This window comes from Bombina bombina, chromosome 3 (assembly GCF_027579735.1).
Source record: "Bombina bombina isolate aBomBom1 chromosome 3, aBomBom1.pri, whole genome shotgun sequence".
Classification (NCBI taxonomy): Eukaryota; Metazoa; Chordata; class Amphibia; order Anura; family Bombinatoridae; genus Bombina; species Bombina bombina.
The window spans coordinates 370552608-370573299 of record NC_069501.1 but is presented as its reverse complement, the minus strand read 5'-3'; the positions used below and the strand labels follow the sequence as shown (position 1 = coordinate 370573299).

At 39.0% G+C, this 20692-nt stretch overlaps 1 protein-coding gene across 1 annotated transcript in view; it reads left to right on the top strand.

Moving 5' to 3' along the window:
* The window catches only part of SLC35A5 (solute carrier family 35 member A5), a 150879-nt gene that overhangs the window by 3118 nt on the left and 127069 nt on the right, over positions 1-20692 (top strand). Inside the window, exon 2 of the mRNA XM_053706503.1 lies at positions 14901-15063. Coding sequence (XP_053562478.1) covers positions 14925-15063 — 139 coding nt within the window. The 5' untranslated portion in view covers positions 14901-14924. The remainder of the gene's footprint in view (positions 1-14900; positions 15064-20692) is intronic.

Genomic DNA, 20692 nt, shown 5'->3' with positions numbered 1-20692 from the left:
AAATATCAGGGTATAAATGGTGCCGGAAGAGAAAAACAAATTTTGGTCTGCCCATCGGAGAATACGGGCGAGGGCCGTGGACTCTCCTCATACAGAAGGAAATTAAATTATCAAGTAAGCATAATTTATGTTTTCCGTCTTAATATGAGGAGAGTCCACAGCATCATTACTTACTGTTGGGAAAACTATACCCAAGCTCTAGAGGACACTGAATGATAATGGGAGGGGTAAAGGAAAGGCAGACCCTAATCTGAGGGCACCACAGCCTGTAAAATCTTTCTCCCAAAAACTGCTTCAGCCGAAGCAAAAACGTCAAATTTGTAGAATTTCAAAAAAGTATATAAGGAGGACCAGGTAGCCGCCTTACAAATCTGATCCATAGAGGCCTCGTTCTTAAAGTCCCAAGAGGAAGCCACTGCTCTAGTGGAATGAGCTGTAATCCTCTGAGGAGGTCTAAGTGCCGCTTACTTGTAAGCTAAGCGTATAACACTCCTTAACCAAAAAGACAAGGAAGTCGAAGAGGTCTTCAGACCCTTACGCTTCTCAGAGTAGATAACAAACAAGGAAGAAGTTTGTCTAAAATCCTTAGTAGTTTAAAGATAAAACTTCAAAGCTCAAACCACATCCAGATTATGAAGTAAACGTTCCTTCGAAGACAAAGGATTAGGACACAAGAAGGAACCACAATCTCCTGATTGATGTTAGGATTAGACAACACCTTAGGAAGGAAACCCAAGCGGGTACGTAGGACAGCCTTATCAGTGTGGAACACCAGATAAGGAGGCTCACATTGCAAGGCCGCCATTTCAGAAACTCTGCATGCCGACGCAATAGCCAATAGAAAAAGAACCTTCCAGGACAACAATTAAATGTCAACTGAATGCATAGGCTCACATGGAGCCTGTTGCAAAAACTTAAGAACAAGATTTAAACTCCAAGTTGGATTGTTGGTTCTAAGCACAGGTTTGATCCTGATCAGAGCCTTAATGAAGGATTGCACGTCAGGGACTTCAGCGAGTCTCTTGTGCAGCAAAACAGGGCCGATATCTGTTCCCTCAGGAAACTGGCAGATAGGCCCTTCTCCAGACCCTCCTGGAGAAAGGAAATAATCCTGCCAGCCTTCACCCTATGCCAGGCGAAACCACGCTCTTCACACCAGAATAAGTAAGCTCTCCACACCTTGTGGTAGATGCAACGAGTAACAGACTCTGTTAACCCTCTCAGAGAAACCTCTCTTGGCTAAGACTAAGCATTCAATCTCCACGCAATAAGCCTGAGAGAGTCCAGATTTTGGTGAACAAAAGGACCCTGTTCCAGCAGATCCCTGCGACAAGGTAACTTCCACAGCGAAGATGAGGACATCCCCACCAGATCCGCAAACCACATCCTTCGCGGCCACTATAGAGCAAACAGTATCACTGATGCCTGGTCCTGCTTGATGCGGGCCACTACCCGAGGGAGAAGTGGTAACGGTGAAAATTTTTAAATTAGATTGAACCTCCAAGGCATTGCTAATGCATCTGTTAGCTCCGCCAGAGGATCCTTGGACCAGGACCCATATCTAGGTAGCTTGAATTTGACCTGGGCCACCATGATATTTGTCTCCGGTGTCCCCCATGTGTTGCAAATCACTGCAAACACCTTGGGATGGAGAGACCATTCTTCCAGTTGAAAGGTTTGTCTGCTGAGGAAATCCACTTCGCAGTTGTCCATACCCGGAATGTGGATCGCTGACAGTGAGCAGTTGTGGGCCTCTGCCCACTCCAGAATCCGAGATACTTCCCTCATCGCTAGGGAGCTCCTCATTCCCCCCTGATGGTTGATGTAAGCCACCGAGGTAATGTTGTCTGATTTAAAATCTGATAAACCGGGGCAAACCCAGAAGAGGCTAAGCCTTCAGAGCGTTGTAGATTGCTCGAAGTTCCAAAATGTTGAACGGGAGAAGGGATTCCTCTCAAGTCCACAGGCCCTGTGCCTTCCTGGCACCCCAAACAGCTCCCCATCCTGAGAGGCCTGCGTCCGTAGTCACAATCTTCCAGGATGGTCTCATGAAGGATGTCCCTTGGGACAGGTGATCTGGACAGAACCACCAGGAGAGCAATTCTCTCGACCGGTTGTCCAGAGAAATCTGTTGAGACGGATCTGAATGATCGCCGTTCCACTGTCTCAGCATGCACAGCTGTAGAGGTCTTAGATGGAATCTGGCAAAAGGAATGATGTCCATGCTGGACACCATGAGACCAATCCCCTCCATACACTGAGCCACAGAGGACCTTAAGGAGGTCTGGAGGGCAAGACAAGCAGAAGTTAGCTTGCAACGTCTCGCGTCTCTAAGGAATATCCTCATGGATATGGAGTCTATTATAATACCCAGGAATTCTACTCTGGTACTGGGAATAATAACTCTTTTCTAAGCTTATCTTCCATCCATGAGATCGAAGAAGATATAGAAGGGCTTTCAAATGATCCTCTGCCAGACGACAAGATGGGGCTTGAACAAGAATATCGTCCAAGTATGGCTCTGCTGCTATGCCTCTGGTTCTGGCCACTTCAAGTAGAGCACAAGTAGTAAGAAGTGAATACAGCGCCAACAAGAGGCCAAGGGATAAATATACTCACAGAGAGATAAAAGAAGATTATTTAATGAACCATGTTAAAAAGCATCAGTAATAAAAGACTATATATAAAAAATGTAAAAAGCACATATAAATAAAATTACAAATACAGGAATATCTTACAGAAGCGGCTCAAAGGGCCAAAGCTGATAATTACAATAAAAACAGAGGTAATAACAGGTGATCAGTGTGAGTGGTACACCAGAATAAGAGTGTATACTAATAAAACAGAATTAGCCTAAGTACAACTGTAGCAAGTGCATCAAGCAAAAAACTAATAAACAATAATACAAACAATAGTGTTCAAAATTAGTGTTACAAAAATAGTGTTCCAAAAAATAGAAAAATGCACTGCAGTGCAAAAAAAGGGGGGTAGCAAAATAATTGTATAGATACAATCAAATAGTGAGTGAGTGCAAATGGATATAAAAATGCTAGCTACTTAATCCAGTGAGGTTAAGATATAATTAAATAAAATACACAATATGCAATAACATAAAAAATAAAATACACAATATGCAATAACATAAAAAATAAAATATAATCCAAAAAAGTATTCAAAAAGTTGATCAACAAATGTTAGTGAAGAACAAAAATAAGTCAATCAAAACAAAAAAATGGAAAAAATGGGTGATGAAAAGCAAGGTGAAAGTGAGGAAATTGATTCCTTCCAATGTTAGTTACTTTAACAGATCCAAATTCCTGAGTGTGGTTGCTGAAGTAGCTGATTGGATCCTAGCACCTGTCAGCTGCTCCTATAGTATCCTAAAAAGTGTCCCTGTAAAAAAAGAAATTCACAACATAGTGTATCCAATATGAGAATGAAGTAAAGATTAAAGTAATGCTTACCAATATGTCAACGCGTTTCTGCCCTCAAAAAAGGGCCTTTCTCAAGACTAGAATATTGGTAATGGCAGCTGGCCTTATATACAGTTTAGAAGTAGCCTATATGGTAGTTTAATTGATTAATTGTATTGTTTGGGCGCCAAATCCCTCCACTTCCTGTGTAACATCTAAAAGATTCCCCCATAAAGTGTAGCATCACTTCCTGTGTAACATCTAAAATATTCCCCTCCACTTCCTGTGTAACATCTAAAAGATTCCCCCATAAAGTGTAGTATCACTTCCTGTGTAACATCTAAAAGATTCCCCTCCACTTCCTGTGTAACATCTAAAAGATTCCCCCATAAAGTGTAGCATCACTTCCTGTGTAACATCTAAAAGATTCCCCCATATGGCAAACCGGAAGTATATAAATTTTCCCGGATTAATTTTATACATATCTAAATATATAGGTCATTCAAAAGGCATGTATATGGCCTTAGATTTATCCAGTTGTTTCTTTCTCGATTGCCGGTATCTTTGTTTTGGCTTACCAGTTTCAAGCCCAATATCGGAGCTACCCGGTAGTGACGTAACCGTTGACGTCACTTCCGGTCCGGCGATATTACATAGACAAGCCGCTAGCAACATTAGCATGCTGTACAATGCTAATATATGCGGCTGTCAGTTACGCCTCCCATCTAGTATATTAAATCCTTAGAGAGCCCTGGGGATAAAGATGTCAGAACAATGCTTTCTAACCAGTGTACTAGCAGCTTTGGAATCTACTCACTTTGAGGTTATGGATTCCTTCAGTGCCATTAGACAAGAGATTGATTTTGACACTTTATATTTTGACAAAGAAGGTGATGACTGTTTAGATGTTCAAACCATTTTCAAAAACCTTGAAAAACTATTGGTTTCTGAGGTAAAATATAAGGCTGATATATCATTTCTTAAGAAATGCCTTGAACTTGAGATTGTACCTAAGGGTCTATTAGTCACAAAAGACTGTGCTTTCCCTATATGTAAACCAAAATACTCGATCAGATGGGCAGAGGCATTATCTATTGCCTCAGTCACTTTAATGAACATTATTATAGACTATAGGGAAGAATTAATGCAAGAAACGGATAGTGAAATAAAGGAGGATGAGCAAATTTTGATGAATTTAGAAAATTCAGGTATTGACATCACTGACAGAAAAGTAAATTTAGTCAAGAAAGTCACTAAAATTAGAGAAGACGTGATTACAAAGAAAACCAAAAAGCTGAGAAGAGAACTAGATGAGAAAAAAACAAATGAGGTTGGTAATGATGATACAATGAATCAAACAGAATTTAATTTTGGTGGAAACAATATGGAGGGTGACACACTAGAGCAACCAAATCAAATTCCTGAAGATCCACCATTAGGAACACATCAGAGAACACAGCAGGTTAGGTTTGATAGACCTCGTCCACAAATTCCAAGATTCTATATGAATAGATCTCAGAGAAATAGGCCATATAGAGAATATAGCCCTAATCGATACGAATGGAATGGGGCTGACAACTATCAGGACCTATACCATCAGAGAAGGGATAATAGAAACCATTGGGGGTCACAATATTCTAGATCAGAACCCTATTATAGGCACTATGATAGCCCAGCACAACCATGGGGACCAACTTCCCAACATAGATTTCAGAGGAATAACTATAGAGACAGAGGAAACTATGGTCAAAATAACTACTCACCATGCAATCATAGGAGAGGGACACAAAGAAGCTATCATAAAGATGAAAAAGGAAATTACCCTCACAACTACTATTATACAGAAGAGAAAAACAACCACTATTGGACTCCGAAACATAAGTCTACACATCAGGATAACATTGAGGCACCAAGGAATGATCAAAATCACAACGAATACGTAAGGAGAACCCATGAACCATACGGTAAGGAGGGATCTAAGAAGACCGGTACAATCGTCAAACAGGGTGAACAACCACAAAAAAAGATTTCAGATGTGGACACCAACTTGGGGAATTCTCTGAACCATATTGCCTCATCATCACATTTTTTAAGAATGAACCCTTCAACAGTAAAGGACAAGACAATACAACAACAACAAATACGTCTGAACTAAAAACAACAAAGAAGAAGAGAATCAGAGGCAAACGTGGAGGGGGCAAAACGAAGAAGAAAATAAAGGTACTGCACAGAAATGATAAAGAAGGACTGGAGCCATATATTAAGGATCTCCAACAGATAGCTACATCCTCTAAGTCAGATATAGAAACAAGTATCTCTGACAACAGAAGGAACATAAATTCTGGCGATGGCATTTTTAACCTCAGCAGGCATGACATTAAAAAAGAAGAGAGAGAAGTTCTGAAATACGGCCTCTCATTTGCTCCTACTAGAAGCCTGGATAAATTCCAAACGTTTACTAATACAAAGGAATTTATAAGGAAATTAACCTTAAAAAGATACTTTCTCAAATCTCCTTTGGAATCCATGGCACCAAAAAGCTACACTACAGCTGATGCTGGGAACAACTATATACATACAGGATTGAAACCGAAATCAAGTTTCTACCCTACTTATGCAAATGGAAATGCCATTGATGCATTTGAGATCATGGTTACTAAAGACATCAGAGATATCAAACCAAAGAAATTGAAGAGGATAAGACAAAATCTGTCCAGGCAACACATAGAGACTATCAGAAGTCTTGAGGAAAATAACCAACTGACGATAAAACCAGCCGATAAAGGAGGGGGAATCGTCATCCTGGACAGAGATAAATATATGGCAGAAAACCAACGCCTATTAAAGGACACAACAACGTATTTGAAGCTGAAACAGAATCCCGCTACAGGTTTCCAAGAAGAACTCAGAGAACTGTTAACAAAAGCTAGAACAATGGGTATATTAGACGAAAAAGAGCACAGATATTTGGACATTGACCATCCTATAACACCTATACTGTATCACTTACCCAAGATACACAAAACTTTAACGAAGCCTCCGGGTCGTCCTATTATCTCTGGAATTGGCTCTCTCACAAGCAACTTATCGGAGTATGTGGACCAACATCTACAGAAGTACGTAAGGGCCCTCCCGTCATATCTAAGAGACTCAACACAAGTCTTAAATATCTTCGACAACACACCATGGGAAGAAGGCTATATCCTTGCAACCTGCAACGTAGCAGCATTATACACCAGCATACCTCATAAAGAAGGACTTGAGGCAATCAAATGGTTTCTGGATAAAGATCCACTGATGTTAGAAGATCAGGCCAAATTCATATTGGATAGCATCCAGTACATTCTTACACACAACTATTTTAACAATGAAGGGATGTACTACCAACAAATTTGCGGGACAGCTATGGGGACCAGGTTCGCGCCCAGCTATGCTAATTTGTACATGGGAAGATGGGAGAGCATCTTCTGGGATTCATGCCCAGCGAGCGCGGACCTGGTCCTATACCGCAGATATATTGATGATGTCCTAATAGTCTGGAAGGGCTCAACAGAAGATCTCTTGTACACAATTGAAGTCATGAATCAAAACCATCAGAATTTGAAGTTCACCTACAACTGGAACTTTAAGGAAATCGTCTTCTTGGATCTAAAAATAGAAGCTCTAAACGGAAAATGGGAAACATCTACGTACTTCAAATCGGTTGACAGTAACAGCTATATACACTATGAGAGCTGCCACCATGAGAAATGGAAAGAAAATATCCCAAAGAGCCAATTCCTAAGGGTCCGAAAGAATTGTTCAAATATCGAAACCTGGGAAAAACAAGTGAGACGACTAAAAGAGAAATTTGTGGAAAGAGGTTATAAGGAGGAACATCTAGACCAAAAAATAGAAGTACGACAGGTGGAGAGGAAAGAGTTAACCAAATACAAAGATCATAAGCAATATGAGACAGAGGATGCTATAAATGTACCATTAATAACAGAATACAGCAGCAATCGATACATCATTGAAAATATCTTTAAAAGACACTGGCACCTTCTAAAAAATGACGACATTATTGGAGATAAACTCCCCAACCAGCCAAAATTCGTTTATAGAAAGACAGGAAATCTCAAAAATAGATTAGCACCAAGTCTACCCAAGAAGAAGAAGACCAATACACATGATGCAATGGGGAGACCAGTAAAGGGATTTTTTCCATGCCCCACCTGCAAAGCATGCAGAAGAGGGGTAAAGACTAAAAAATTCAAGTCCAATCAGACTGGAGAAGAATTTACTATCAAAGATCTGATTAGATGTCAAAATACGGGGATAATCTACCTTATGGAATGCTCATGTGGGCTCCAATACATCGGCCAAACCTCTAGAAGCCTCAGAGATAGGCTCAGAGAGCACATACTGTTGATCGAAAAACAAAATAAAGAAACAACACTTTATAAACATTTTGCCACGAAGCACAATGGTAGAATACAAGACATGAAATTTATAGGTATACAAAAAGTTGCCAAGAACTGGAGAGGGGGTAATTTTGAAAAGAGCCTCTTGAAAGCAGAATCCAAATGGATCTTCTTATTAGACTGCTTACACCCGAAAGGTCTGAATAATAGGGAGGATCTTACCTACCTCTTCAATTTATGATATGTATCTGCCAATGTCCTCATAAGACAGTATAAAATTCCTCTCCAAAGACTTTTTAAAAAAAACAAAAAGACCTTTGAATCATCTGGGCTATTGAACAACTAGTCTATATAAAGACACAAGCTAGACTTATAAGATAGTGATGTATCATTTAGAATTCTATAAACCCGCTGTTTTAAAGCTTCTGGGTTATTACACAATTTAGCCTTTATAAAGACCTAAATTTATAGAAGGTCTGGTATCGTATATATCCAATCCAAAGTCTCATTATATAGGCATTGTAGCCCTCCACCCAAATATATAGAAGTTCATCCATTTTTACTCATTAATTGCGTATCAATTTTTGTCTGCTTAAGGTTACCCTTCACCCTACCACATATTTGTTTACCATCTTCTGTTTGATCTTCTGATCACCATTAAAATCTAAGCTCCACAATACTATATAATTGTGGGTTAGAATGATTTAAAAGTAGGTTTTGCAGATTCAATCTTCAAAGCAATTAGTGTGGACATCTATACAGTTATCCTATTAACATAAGAAGAAGGCTTTTTCCTCTATTTTCCTCTATTGTTCTAGTTCTCAACTATTAAACAGCAAATGTAGACTGTTTCCTATTTATATACCCTTTTATATATATACCCTTAATTACATTCATGAGCATACACTTGAATGTTTCTTTCTCTGACATAGAAATTTATACACTGGACTTGTCCAGCTATCACTAGTTTCCTTATTCAATTACTATGATGGCGTTGTAATCTAATATATTTATGCGACCAGAATCAGGTACATATCCCTTTTATTTCTCGCTAAATATGAGATACCATGTCCTGGTTTTATCTATATCTTTATATACATATAACTAATTTTACATATCAGATAGATGGACAACTAAGTCCAAATTGTTTCTATTGGGACTTTGTATTCTCTATGCTCAAATTTTGGAGCAAACGAGGTGTATATATATATATATATATATATATATATATATATATATATATATATATATATATATATAAATACATTCTAGGACTTTTTTAATAACTAAGCAGTTTGCCCTCTGTAAATAATTCATCACAGGTTAATTTCTTCCTCCTCTCACTATGATTCTGATCTTTTATAAAATATATTAAAATAACTTTATTTCTTATAAATATGCGAGATCTTACCATCTGAGCATGGCTCAATGACATTGAAGGATCCATAAAAGTATATACAACTTCTCTTCTCTTTATGAAATGTCAAACATATCTCAAAATATTTTAACAATATGTTAACACATATTATAATATTTAAGATCACTTAATCCACTACCAGTGTATCTTAAACACACTTTGACAATATGTTAACACATATTATAATATTTGAGATCATTCAATCCATCTACTAGTATAATGATGGATATATAAAATATGGCTATAGAAAGAAAATATTATCTGACCCCTTTGGACTTAAGAGAAATAGATAACAAAACCGTTATTTAATTTCCAAAAATACTTGCCGTTATTGTTTTTATTGTTTTTATTGTTTCCTTTGTCCCACTGACATAAAATATGTGTTAGTTTTTTGTAAATCTCAATGTTTGTGATTACATAGCCTTTATCTATCGTTATAACGTTTGGGGGCCAATAGTGCCTTGACACTTATCCCCTTTATTGACACATTGGTGGGCATTGTTCTGACATCTTTATCCCCAGGGCTCTCTAAGGATTTAATATACTAGATGGGAGGCGTAACTGACAGCCGCATATATTAGCATTGTACAGCATGCTAATGTTGCTAGCGGCTTGTCTATGTAATATCGCCGGACCGGAAGTGACGTCAACGGTTACGTCACTACCGGGTAGCTCCGATATTGGGCTTGAAACTGGTAAGCCAAAACAAAGATACCGGCAATCGAGAAAGAAACAACTGGATAAATCTAAGGCCATATACATGCCTTTTGAATGACCTATATATTTAGATATGTATAAAATTAATCCGGGAAAATTTATATACTTCCGGTTTGCCATATGGGGGAATCTTTTAGATGTTACACAGGAAGTGATGCTACACTTTATGGGGGAATCTTTTAGATGTTACACAGGAAGTGGAGGGGAATCTTTTAGATGTTACACAGGAAGTGGAGGGGAATCTTTTAGATGTTACACAGGAAGTGATACTACACTTTATGGGGGAATCTTTTAGATGTTACACAGGAAGTGGAGGGGAATATTTTCGATGTTACACAGGAAGTGATGCTACACTTTATGGGGGAATCTTTTAGATGTTACACAGGAAGTGGAGGGGAATCTTTTAGATGTTACACAGGAAGTGATACTACACTTTATGGGGGAATCTTTTAGATGTTACACAGGAAGTGGAGGGATTTGGCGCCCAAACAATACAATTAATCAATTAAACTACCATATAGGCTACTTCTAAACTGTATATAAGGCCAGCTGCCATTACCAATATTCTAGTCTTGAGAAAGGCCCTTTTTTGAGGGCAGAAATGCGTTGACATATTGGTAAGCATTACTTTAATCTTTACTTCATTCTCATATTGGATACACTATGTTGTGAATTTCTTTTTTTACAGGGACACTTTTTAGGATACTATAGGAGCAGCTGACAGGTGCTAGGATCCAATCAGCTACTTCAGCAACCACACTCAGGAATTTGGATCTGTTAAAGTAACTAACATTGGAAGGAATCAATTTCCTCACTTTCACCTTGCTTTTCATCACCCATTTTTTCCATTTTTTTGTTTTGATTGACTTATTTTTGTTCTTCACTAACATTTGTTGATCAACTTTTTGAATACTTTTTTGGATTATATTTTATATTTTATTTTTTATGTTATTGCATATTGTGTATTTTATTTTTTATGTTATTGCATATTGTGTATTTTATTTAATTATATCTTAACCTCACTGGATTAAGTAGCTAGCATTTTTATATCCATTTGCACTCACTCACTATTTGATTGTATCTATACAATTATTTTGCTACCCCCCTTTTTTTGCACTGCAGTGCATTTTTCTATTTTTTGGAACACTATTTTTGTAACACTAATTTTGAACACTATTGTTTGTATTATTGTTTATTAGTTTTTTGCTTGATGCACTTGCTACAGTTGTACTTAGGCTAATTCTGTTTTATTAGTATACACTCTTATTCTGGTGTACCACTCACACTGATCACCTGTTATTACCTCTGTTTTTATTGTAATTATCAGCTTTGGCCCTTTGAGCCGCTTCTGTAAGATATTCCTGTATTTGTAATTTTATTTATATGTGCTTTTTACATTTTTTATATATAGTCTTTTATTACTGATGCTTTTTAACATGGTTCATTAAATAATCTTCTTTTATCTCTCTGTGAGTATATTTATCCCTTGGCCTCTTGTTGGCGCTGTATTCACTTCTTACTACTTGTGCATATTTTTTGGAGGTTGGTTAGGATCTCTGTTTGGATACAGCTTGGGGATTACCTTAGCGCTTGTACACACACCCTTTTTCACTTCAAGTAGAGCCCCCACAACCTTTGTAAAGACTCTTGGAGCAGTAGCTAGACCAAACGGAAGTGCAATAAACTGGAAGTGCTGGTCCAGGAACGCAAATCTTAGGAACTTGAAGTGTTCCCTGTGTATTGGAACGTGAAGTTAAGCGTCCTTCAGATCTATCATGGTCATGAACTGTCCTTCCTGAACTAACGGAAGGATGGACCTTATTGTCTCCATCTTGAACGAGCGGACAGAAAGGAATTTGTTTAAGCACTTTGGGGTCCAGAATCAGGCGTAAAGTTCCCTCCTTCTTTTGGACTACAAAAAGGTTTGAATAATATCCCAGACCTCTTTCTGCAAGAGGTACTGGGACAATGACTCCCAGGGAGGAGAGATCCCTCACACACCCCAGAAAGGCCTCTCTTTTCTGGCCTTGAAGACAGGTTTCACAAGAGGAATCTGCCCCTGGGTTGATGAGACTTGAAACCTATCCTGTATCCCTGAGCGATGACCCACGGGTCTTGTACGTCCGCAAACCAAGCTACCGAAAAGAGCGTCAGTCTGCCCCCTACATGATCCAGAGACGGATCGGAGGTCGCCCCTTCATGCCAACTTTAACTTGGCGGGCTTCTTGCTCTGATTGGATTTGTTCCAGGACTGAGCCGGCTTCTAAGTCCCCTTGGATTGCTCTGGCTTTGCGCAGGGTTGCTGACGTTGGGATTTATCCAAACGAAAATTGGGACCCTGTTCCTTAGGTTTGTTCTTCTTATCCTACGGTAACAGGGCACCTTTGCCTCCAGTAACTGTGGAGATAATTGAGTCCAGGCCTGGACCAAATAGTTTTTTCCCTTAAATGGGAGAGAAAGAAGTCTTGACTTCGAAGTCCTGTCCACAGACCAGGGCTTCAGCCAGAGTACCCTATGGACTTGAACAGAAAAACCTTGAACCTTGGCTTTCAGGTGAATAATTTGCATCACAAATAAATGACTTAGCCACCCTTAAGGCCTTAATCCTTTCCTGAATGATGTTGAGGGGACCCTCCTCCTCTATTAATTCAGATAAGGAGTTGCACCAGTAGGTAGCCACTCCAGCAACTGCAGCAATAAATATCCAGTATGTTGAAACATCTTTCTTAACAGAGTTTCTATTTTCTTATCCATGGGATCTTTAAAAGACGAACTATCCTCAAGCGGGATAGTAGCGCGTTTAGTAAACGTGGAGATAGTAGCACCATCCACCTTAGGGATGGAGCCCCACAACTCCAATTGAGAGTCCGGGACCGGGAACAATTTTTTTAAAAGAAGGGGAAAATGAAGAACCAATTCTGTCCTATTCATTCTTAATAATATTCACCATCTTTACGGGAACTGGGAAAGTCAGTGTACAACTCTGTCCTTGTAGACCTTATCTAATTTAGGAATCAAAGGTTGCTCTGGAACCTTTAATGTAGCCAAAACTTCCTTCAACAGAAAACGTAAATGCTCAACCCTAAATCTAAAGTCTGGTTCCTCCGCAGCTTAAGGCCTAGAGGCAGCAGATTCCGACCCAGAAAGAGTACTCTCTGAAGTTTCAGAGGCACCTTCATCATCGGATAATCGTGTATTAGATAGATCCAATAAGCTAGTAGATGACCCCTGGGAAGGATAACAATATTTAACCTTTCGCTTAGCAGGGCGAGGTAGAGCACTAAAGACCGTAGACACTGCCACTTGTTTTCTTTGATATGATAACTTTATCAGGGCATGGGGGACATAATTGAGCAGGCGGGTATACCGTGGCCTCCTCACAATATAGACCGGTATTAGATTTAGGTAAAGAAGGAGTAGCCTCCAACGCATCAGAATCCTCCATAGCTTGCACTTATAAAGCAGACTATAGATAATAAGATAAAATGGCACCTTTATACCCCCAATGGCTGGGGCACTCACCACCTCCTATGACCCAGGCCAAACAGAGAAACCGTTTCTTCTCTGGTAAACCGCACGGTCAGGAAAGAGGAAATCATTGTAACCACACCTGGTCACATGCTGCGCAATGCAGGACCGCCCCTGCTATAGGAAAAAAAAAGCACCAAGCCTACAGGCTGCGCAGCTTCCGAAACGAAAGTAAAACCTGTACGTTCCAACATCTGCCTGAGCCCCATCTCACACATGTCGCAGCATAATCGTAATAAAATAAATTATTTGATTAATCCCCTGTCTTCTTGCGTTATCTCATGTGTATAAAAAATTAAACAATGTTACCGGAATCTATGCTGTGGAAAAGAAACACAGCCTCTCAAGTTTGACAGTCTTGTAGCATCACTCCTGACATGGACTTGAGTGATGGAAGCAGGCAGTAAAACTAGTCAACACTGATTTCTTAGGAGCTGTTAATGCAAATCTGGATGGGTTCACAGAAAGACTCTCCGTGCATCTCCAGACTCTAACATTCGTCAATGCTCTCACTGAGAGGCTGACAGTCCCATTTCAAAGGGTTGATACCCTACCTAAGGAACTACTCTGAATTTTCTGACACTTCTCTGTCAACCTCCTGTGACAAAACGCAAAGAATGACTGGGATATGAGGAAAGTAGGGGGGAGTATTTAAGCCTTTGGCTGGGGTGTCTTTACCTCCTCCTGTTGGCCAGGTTCAGTATTTCCAAACAGTAAGGAATGAAGGCCGTGGACTCTCCTCATATTAAGAAGAAAAAGCTATTTTAAGATGAATATCGTTTCTGGCCACTTTGAAATGTCTGCCAAGCTCTGCTAACTTATGACATCACAATCTGGGCTGCATCTAGTCACTGCTGAATAGCATCTGTTGTATCCAACTAGTGAGCCTTTTGTGATTGGGCACCATATGCAGCCCAGATCGTGATGTCATCATGAACTTTCCAGTACCCTCCAAATTCAAGTTACGTTTGTCTCTGGCACATTCAGTCATTCTGGGCAAGATACAACAATGATTCATGGAAGCATTTATTTGGAGGGAAGTGTAAAGTTCTGTAGACAACAATGCCTTTGGTGCTTTTAAGGGGAAAAAAAGGAAGCAATTTTAATAGAGGTGACCACAGATTATTCCTTATTTTAATTCTCCATTAATTGAAATGGACTAAAATATTCATGTGAAGTCTTTGTTGCATAACATGTGTCTATATTGCCCAAGACCCAAGGAAGCTTGTAATGCTAACTCTATATATTGCAATACTCTAGCATCTTTGTTTATGTATTACTGAAGCAACTCCTATTTGAATAATTCTGAATAAAGATGGCAAATAGGTGCATAAAATAAAAAGCCAATTAATCTCAAATGTAATCAGTACATTCTTATATTTAATTCTTTAATATGCACATTTTTTTTCTTTTAATTTATAGTAAATTAGATATGCTGGAATTAAAATGGGTAAAATAAGATACACAGGCTGTTTCAACACAGCATGGATCTCAAAGTCTTCCGTGCAGACATTTCTCCTTGGATTTGCCTTTGTTAGCCTTGGATCAAGCCGTGTTCTTCTGATGAAATTTTCTGCCAATGAAGGTTTGTTTGCATTTTATTTATTTTTTTCCCATTTAAATAATAATAATAAAAAATAATATAAATATATATATATATATATATATATATATATATATATATATATATATATATATATATACGCACGCGCAAGCCACTTTATTAGGTACACCTGTTCAATTTTCACGCACAACCATCTCTAGGGTTTACAGAGAATGGTCCGAAAAAGAGAAAATATCCAGTGAGCAGCAGTTGTGTGGATGGAAATGCCTTATTGATGTCAGAGGAGAATGGACAGACTGGTTTGAGATGATAGAAAGGCAACAGTAACTCAAATAACCACTCATTACAACCAAGGTATGCAGAATAACATCTCTGAATGTCAAACCTTGAAGCAGATGGGCTACAGCAGCAGAAGACCACCCCGGATGCCACTCCTGTCAGCTAAGAACAGGAAACTGAGGCTACAATTTGCACAGACTCACCAAAATTGGACAATAGACGATTGAAAAAATGTTGCCTGGTCTGATGATTCTCGATTTAAACTGTAATATTCAGATGGTAGGGTCAGAATTTGGTGTTAACAACATGAAAGCATGGATCCATCCTGCCTTTTATAAACGGTTCAGGCTGGTGGTGTAATGGTGTGGGCAATATTTTCTTGACACACTTTGGGCCCCTTAGTACCAATTGAGCATTGTTTAAACGCCACGGCCAACCTGAGTGTTGTTGCCGACCATGTCCATCCCTTCATGACTACAGTGTACCCATCTTCTGATGGCTACTTCCAGCAGGATAATTCACCATGTCACAAAGCTCAAATCATCTACAACTCGTTTCTTGAACATGACAATGTGTTCAATGTACTTTCAATGTCCTCCACAGTCACCATTTCTCAATCCAATAGAGCACCTTTGGGATGTGGTGGAACGGGAGATTCGCATCATGGATGTGCAGCTGACAAATCTGCAGCAACTGCGTGATACTATCATGTCAATATGGACCAAAATGGCTGAGGAATGTTTCCAACACCCTGTTGAATCTATGCCACGAAGAAGTAAGGCAGTTCTGAAGGCAAAAGGGGGTCCAACCCGGTACTTGCAAAGTGTTCCTAATAAAGTGGCCAGTGAGTGGGTGTGTATATATTTTATATATAATATCTCTATCATCCTCCTCTCTCTCTCCCTCTCTCTCTCTCTCTCTTTCTCTTTCTCTTTCTCTCTCTTTCTCTCTCTTTCTCTCTCTTTCTCTCTCTCTCTCTCTCTCTCTCTCTCTCTCTCTCTCTCTCTCTCTCTCTCTCTCTCTCTCTCTCTTTCTTTCTCTCTTTCTTTCTCTCTTTCTTTCTCTCTTTCTTTCTCTCTTTCTTTCTCTCTTTCTTTCTCTCTTTCTTTCTCTCTTTCTTTCTCTCTTTCTTTCTCTCTTTCTTTCTCTCTTTCTTTCTCTCTTTCTTTCTCTCTTTCTTTCTCTCTTTCTTTCTCTCTTTCTTTTTCTTTTTCTTTTTCTTTTTCTTTCTCTCTTTCTTTTTCTTTTTCTTTCTCTCTTTCTTTTTCTTTTTCTTTCTCTCTTTCTTTTTCTTTTTCTTTCTCTCTTTCTTTTTCTTTTTCTTTCTCTCTTTCTTTTTCTTTTTCTTTCTCTCTTTTTCTTTTTCTTTTTCTTTCTCTCTTTTTCTTCTTTTTCTTTCTCTCTTTCTTTCTCTTTCTTTCTCTCTTTCTCTCTCTCTTTCTTTCTCTCTTTCTTTCTCTCTTTCTTTCTCTCTTTCTTTCTTTCTCTCTTTCTTTCTTTCTCTCTTTCTTTCTTTCTCTCTTTCTTTCTCTCTTTCTTTCTTTCTCTCTTTCTTTCTTTCTCTCTTTCTTTCTTTCTCTCTTTCTTTCTTTCTCTCTTTCTTTCTTTCTCTCTTTCTTTCTTTCTTTCTTTCTTTCTTTCTTTCTTTCTTTCTTTCTCTCTTTCTTTCTTTCTCTCTTTCTTTCTCTCTTTCTTTCTTTCTCTCTTTCTTTCTTTCTCTCTTTCTTTCTTTCTCTCTTTCTTTCTTTCTCTCTTTCTTTCTCTCTTTCTTTTTCTCTTTTTCTCTTTTTTTTTTTCTCTCCGTGACTTATGAGGAGGTACCCCCACCACACATGAATTGGGAATAATGTGCAAAACATCTAACCTTTAGGGCTATCAATTAAGGGGAAGCACTGGGCAATATCTATGTATTCAAGACAAAATAAGAACACTCTTTCTCCTCTGCTGTGTATAGTACAGGATTACTAATGTGCTGTGGTTGTATTTATGGAGTTGGGATACTTTAAAGCATATGCACTGGCACAGAACCATATTGCTTTATAAAAATATATAGATAATATCAACTAAGAAAGTAGGTTCTGTATAGCAACACATAAATGTCAAATGCATTATAAGAAATTCCTAGTAAACTCATAGTATTGAGAATGACTATTTCAGTGTAACTGGAGCATCAGGTTCAGCTTAAACATTCTTCCTTTAACAATAAAAAATATACAAAGCTTTGGGTAGAAACATTACAAACTAACTAGTGATATAGTACTAAGTAGTGTAATATGAATAACATTTAGAAGGAGCTAAACATAAATTACTAAGGCATAAATCTTTGCAATCCGCAGAGATCCAGTCTATGTCAGTTGTTAGAATACATAGCTGCAGATACTGTCCTTCAAATATGTAATTTATCCTACCCCAACTGTTTGTACCGACCAGGGAGCGGCATTGAGACAGTTTCGAGTCATTCCAACATTTCAGATCGAGTACGCATTATGTACCCCCATCTGATTAACATTCTAGCCCACACCCGCTTTTAGTGAGATGTATGAGCCGCTTGAGAGTTGTAAACAAAGAAGGTACTCCCGCAACTTAAGTATCTCCAGCTCCCTTGTAGTTTTACATACCCACTCCAAACAGTAGAATATATCAGTGTTCCTGGTGCATGTACTACACATAACGTTGTAGGGGCTGTGCCCCCCATATCCTGGATTTGCTCGTTACAAGGGGCCTTGCAATAGATCGCTTGCCATTTGTAGAATGTCGCCAAGTGTTTTCCATGGGTAGATGCCTCTCGCAAATTGGAAGTGACTCTTTTCTGTATGCTTCCGAACAGTTGAAATTTCCGTTTGAACAGTATAGAAAGTTTGGTCTGTTGCTACACAAAAATCAGAATGACTAGTGAAATACTCCGTCTCATACTGCATGTTCTCACTGTCCGACTTTTCAGGTTGGTTTGTTGCTGTGGGAACTGTTTCTGTAGCGCTCTATATAGCACAGAGAGTAGGTAGCAGACACTGGGGCCCCAGAGTGTCGCCACCTTTATAGCCGGTTACGGAGGTGTGAGTATAGGCGTCAAGTACCACAGACACTGCTGCTTCAGGTTGAGTCATCCGTTTGATTTCGCATTCAAATACAGTTCTGCAAGCGTTGAAGAGGTTGTTAATCTCTTCTTCGATGTATGCTGCCGATGCCATGATGCGGTTGTTCAATATTTATCACTATAGGAGGCAGTATAGCAGCAGTTAGCTGGACTTATTCCACACGTTGGACGCCATGTGGAAGGGAAGATGGCCTCTCCCGAATTCTCCGATCTGCAAGAAAGGTCATAGAGCAGTGGGGTTCCCTCCACAGAGCGTTCCTCTCCTTGATTCTAAGTGGATAGATCACTGAAGCCTTTAAGTACACAATCATAGTAGAGCATAGGAGCCTGAGCGGTCACTAAACTAGTTTTTTTTTATATATAATATAGCCAGAGCTGCCGTGATGTGCGACCACTCTGCTCCAGAGTTAGCTCCGCCCCCCTACTCCATAATTTTTTTTTAAAAAAAAGATAGATAATTCCTTTATTAACCATTCCCCAGTTTAACATAACCAGCAATGTTATATTAATACACGTTTAACTTCTGGGACCTTACTACACCCTTATTTCAGTTCTTTTAACAGACTTGCATTTTATCCAATCAAGGTTGACTCATAAATATAACCACAGGGGTGAGCATGATGTTATCTATTTGGCCCACGTGAACTAGCGCTAGGTAGCTGTGAAAAACTGTCAAAATGCACTGAGATAATGCCAGGTTAGGTAATGTCCAGCAGAAGACCCAAATGCTAGGGCGAACTAAAATAACACCCTAGCACTCTGAGTTTAATCCAGGACGTGACCCCACGACAACTTCTATAAAACAAGGTACTCGCTATATGAAGCAGTGTTGATCTGAGTCCTCTGGATAGAATAATGGAGAACTTGATAGCAGAAGAATAAACCTCAGACTTGGAAATTATAATCAAGCAGTTCAGGAATAGACCACAATAGAACCCAAGGTGCAGAATTAGACAACTTGAAATCAGGCAGATAGTGGGTTAAACAATAATACGGTCAGTAATGCAGATTGGCAACTTGTAATCAGGCAGTTTGAGGGTTAAGCAACAGCGTGGTCAGTAATGCAGAGTTTGGCAACTTGTAATCAGGCAGTTTGAGAGTTAAGCAACAGCGTGGTCGTTCAGGCAAAGGTTCAGGAACATAAGACAAATAGCAAAAGTTTCAGAGTACTCACGACAGCCACAAAGGTTTAGCAAACAAACGGGCACCAGAGGATCGAGTTACTGGAATAAGAAGTCAGCTTGACGTCAGCCGAGTGGGACGGCTCAGAATGAGCGAGACGTTGCTAGACAACTAGGCACACAGGGAGAACCGCCGGGATATCCGGGAGCGGAGCGTGACAGATAAGAGGCGGCCTTCAACAGCTTAGAAATCAGTTTGAGCCTACCTAGGTTTAGCTTTTAACAAAAAATACCAAGCCAGCAAAGCAAATTTGGTGATTAAAGTAAATTGGAAAGTTGTTTTAAATTGCATGCCCAATCTGAATCATGTAAGTTTAATTTTGACATGACTGTCCCTTTAACAGCACATTATTAAAATCATTTTAGATATTACAAACAACGTCATTTTCTGTGAGTTCTGTTCAGCAATATTATTTGTTAAAGGGACATAAAACCCACATGTTTCTCTTTTATGATTCAGACAGAGCATGTGATTTCTAACAACTTTCCAATTTAATTATTTTATAAAATTTTCTTAATTATCTTGGCATCCTTTGTTGAAAGAACAGTTATGCAATATTGGGACCTAACTGAACACATCTGGTAAACCAATGCATTTATGTGCAGCCACCAATCAGCAGCTAGCTCCCGGTAATGCTTTGCAGCTCCTGATCATACCTAGGTATGCTTTTCTATTAAGGATACCATGAGAATTAAGCAAATTAAATAATAGAAGTAAATTGGAAAGTTGTTTTCTGTCAGAATTATGAAAGAAACATTTTGGATTTCATATCACTATGACCTAAAATAATAAACAAGATTACTTCTAAATGTTACTGTAAAATCTGATACTTTTGATGGTACTCGTGTAAGTTCATTGTGTTCTGGATACAAAGAGAGAAGCGCTCTACCAGGAACGAACAACAGCTCAGTGGCTTGTTCTATGGCGATTTACCACCCGGAAGCAGCCTCTTTTAGACCAGTGTGCTTTTCACAGAAGAAAACTTTCCTGAAGTATATCAGTCTGATCCCGCCAAGTAAGGTCAGTCCAGCCCCGAAATACCAGGCAATTCTCCTCTGAACAAGGAACATGACAACCCCAGACGATCGTTTCGGC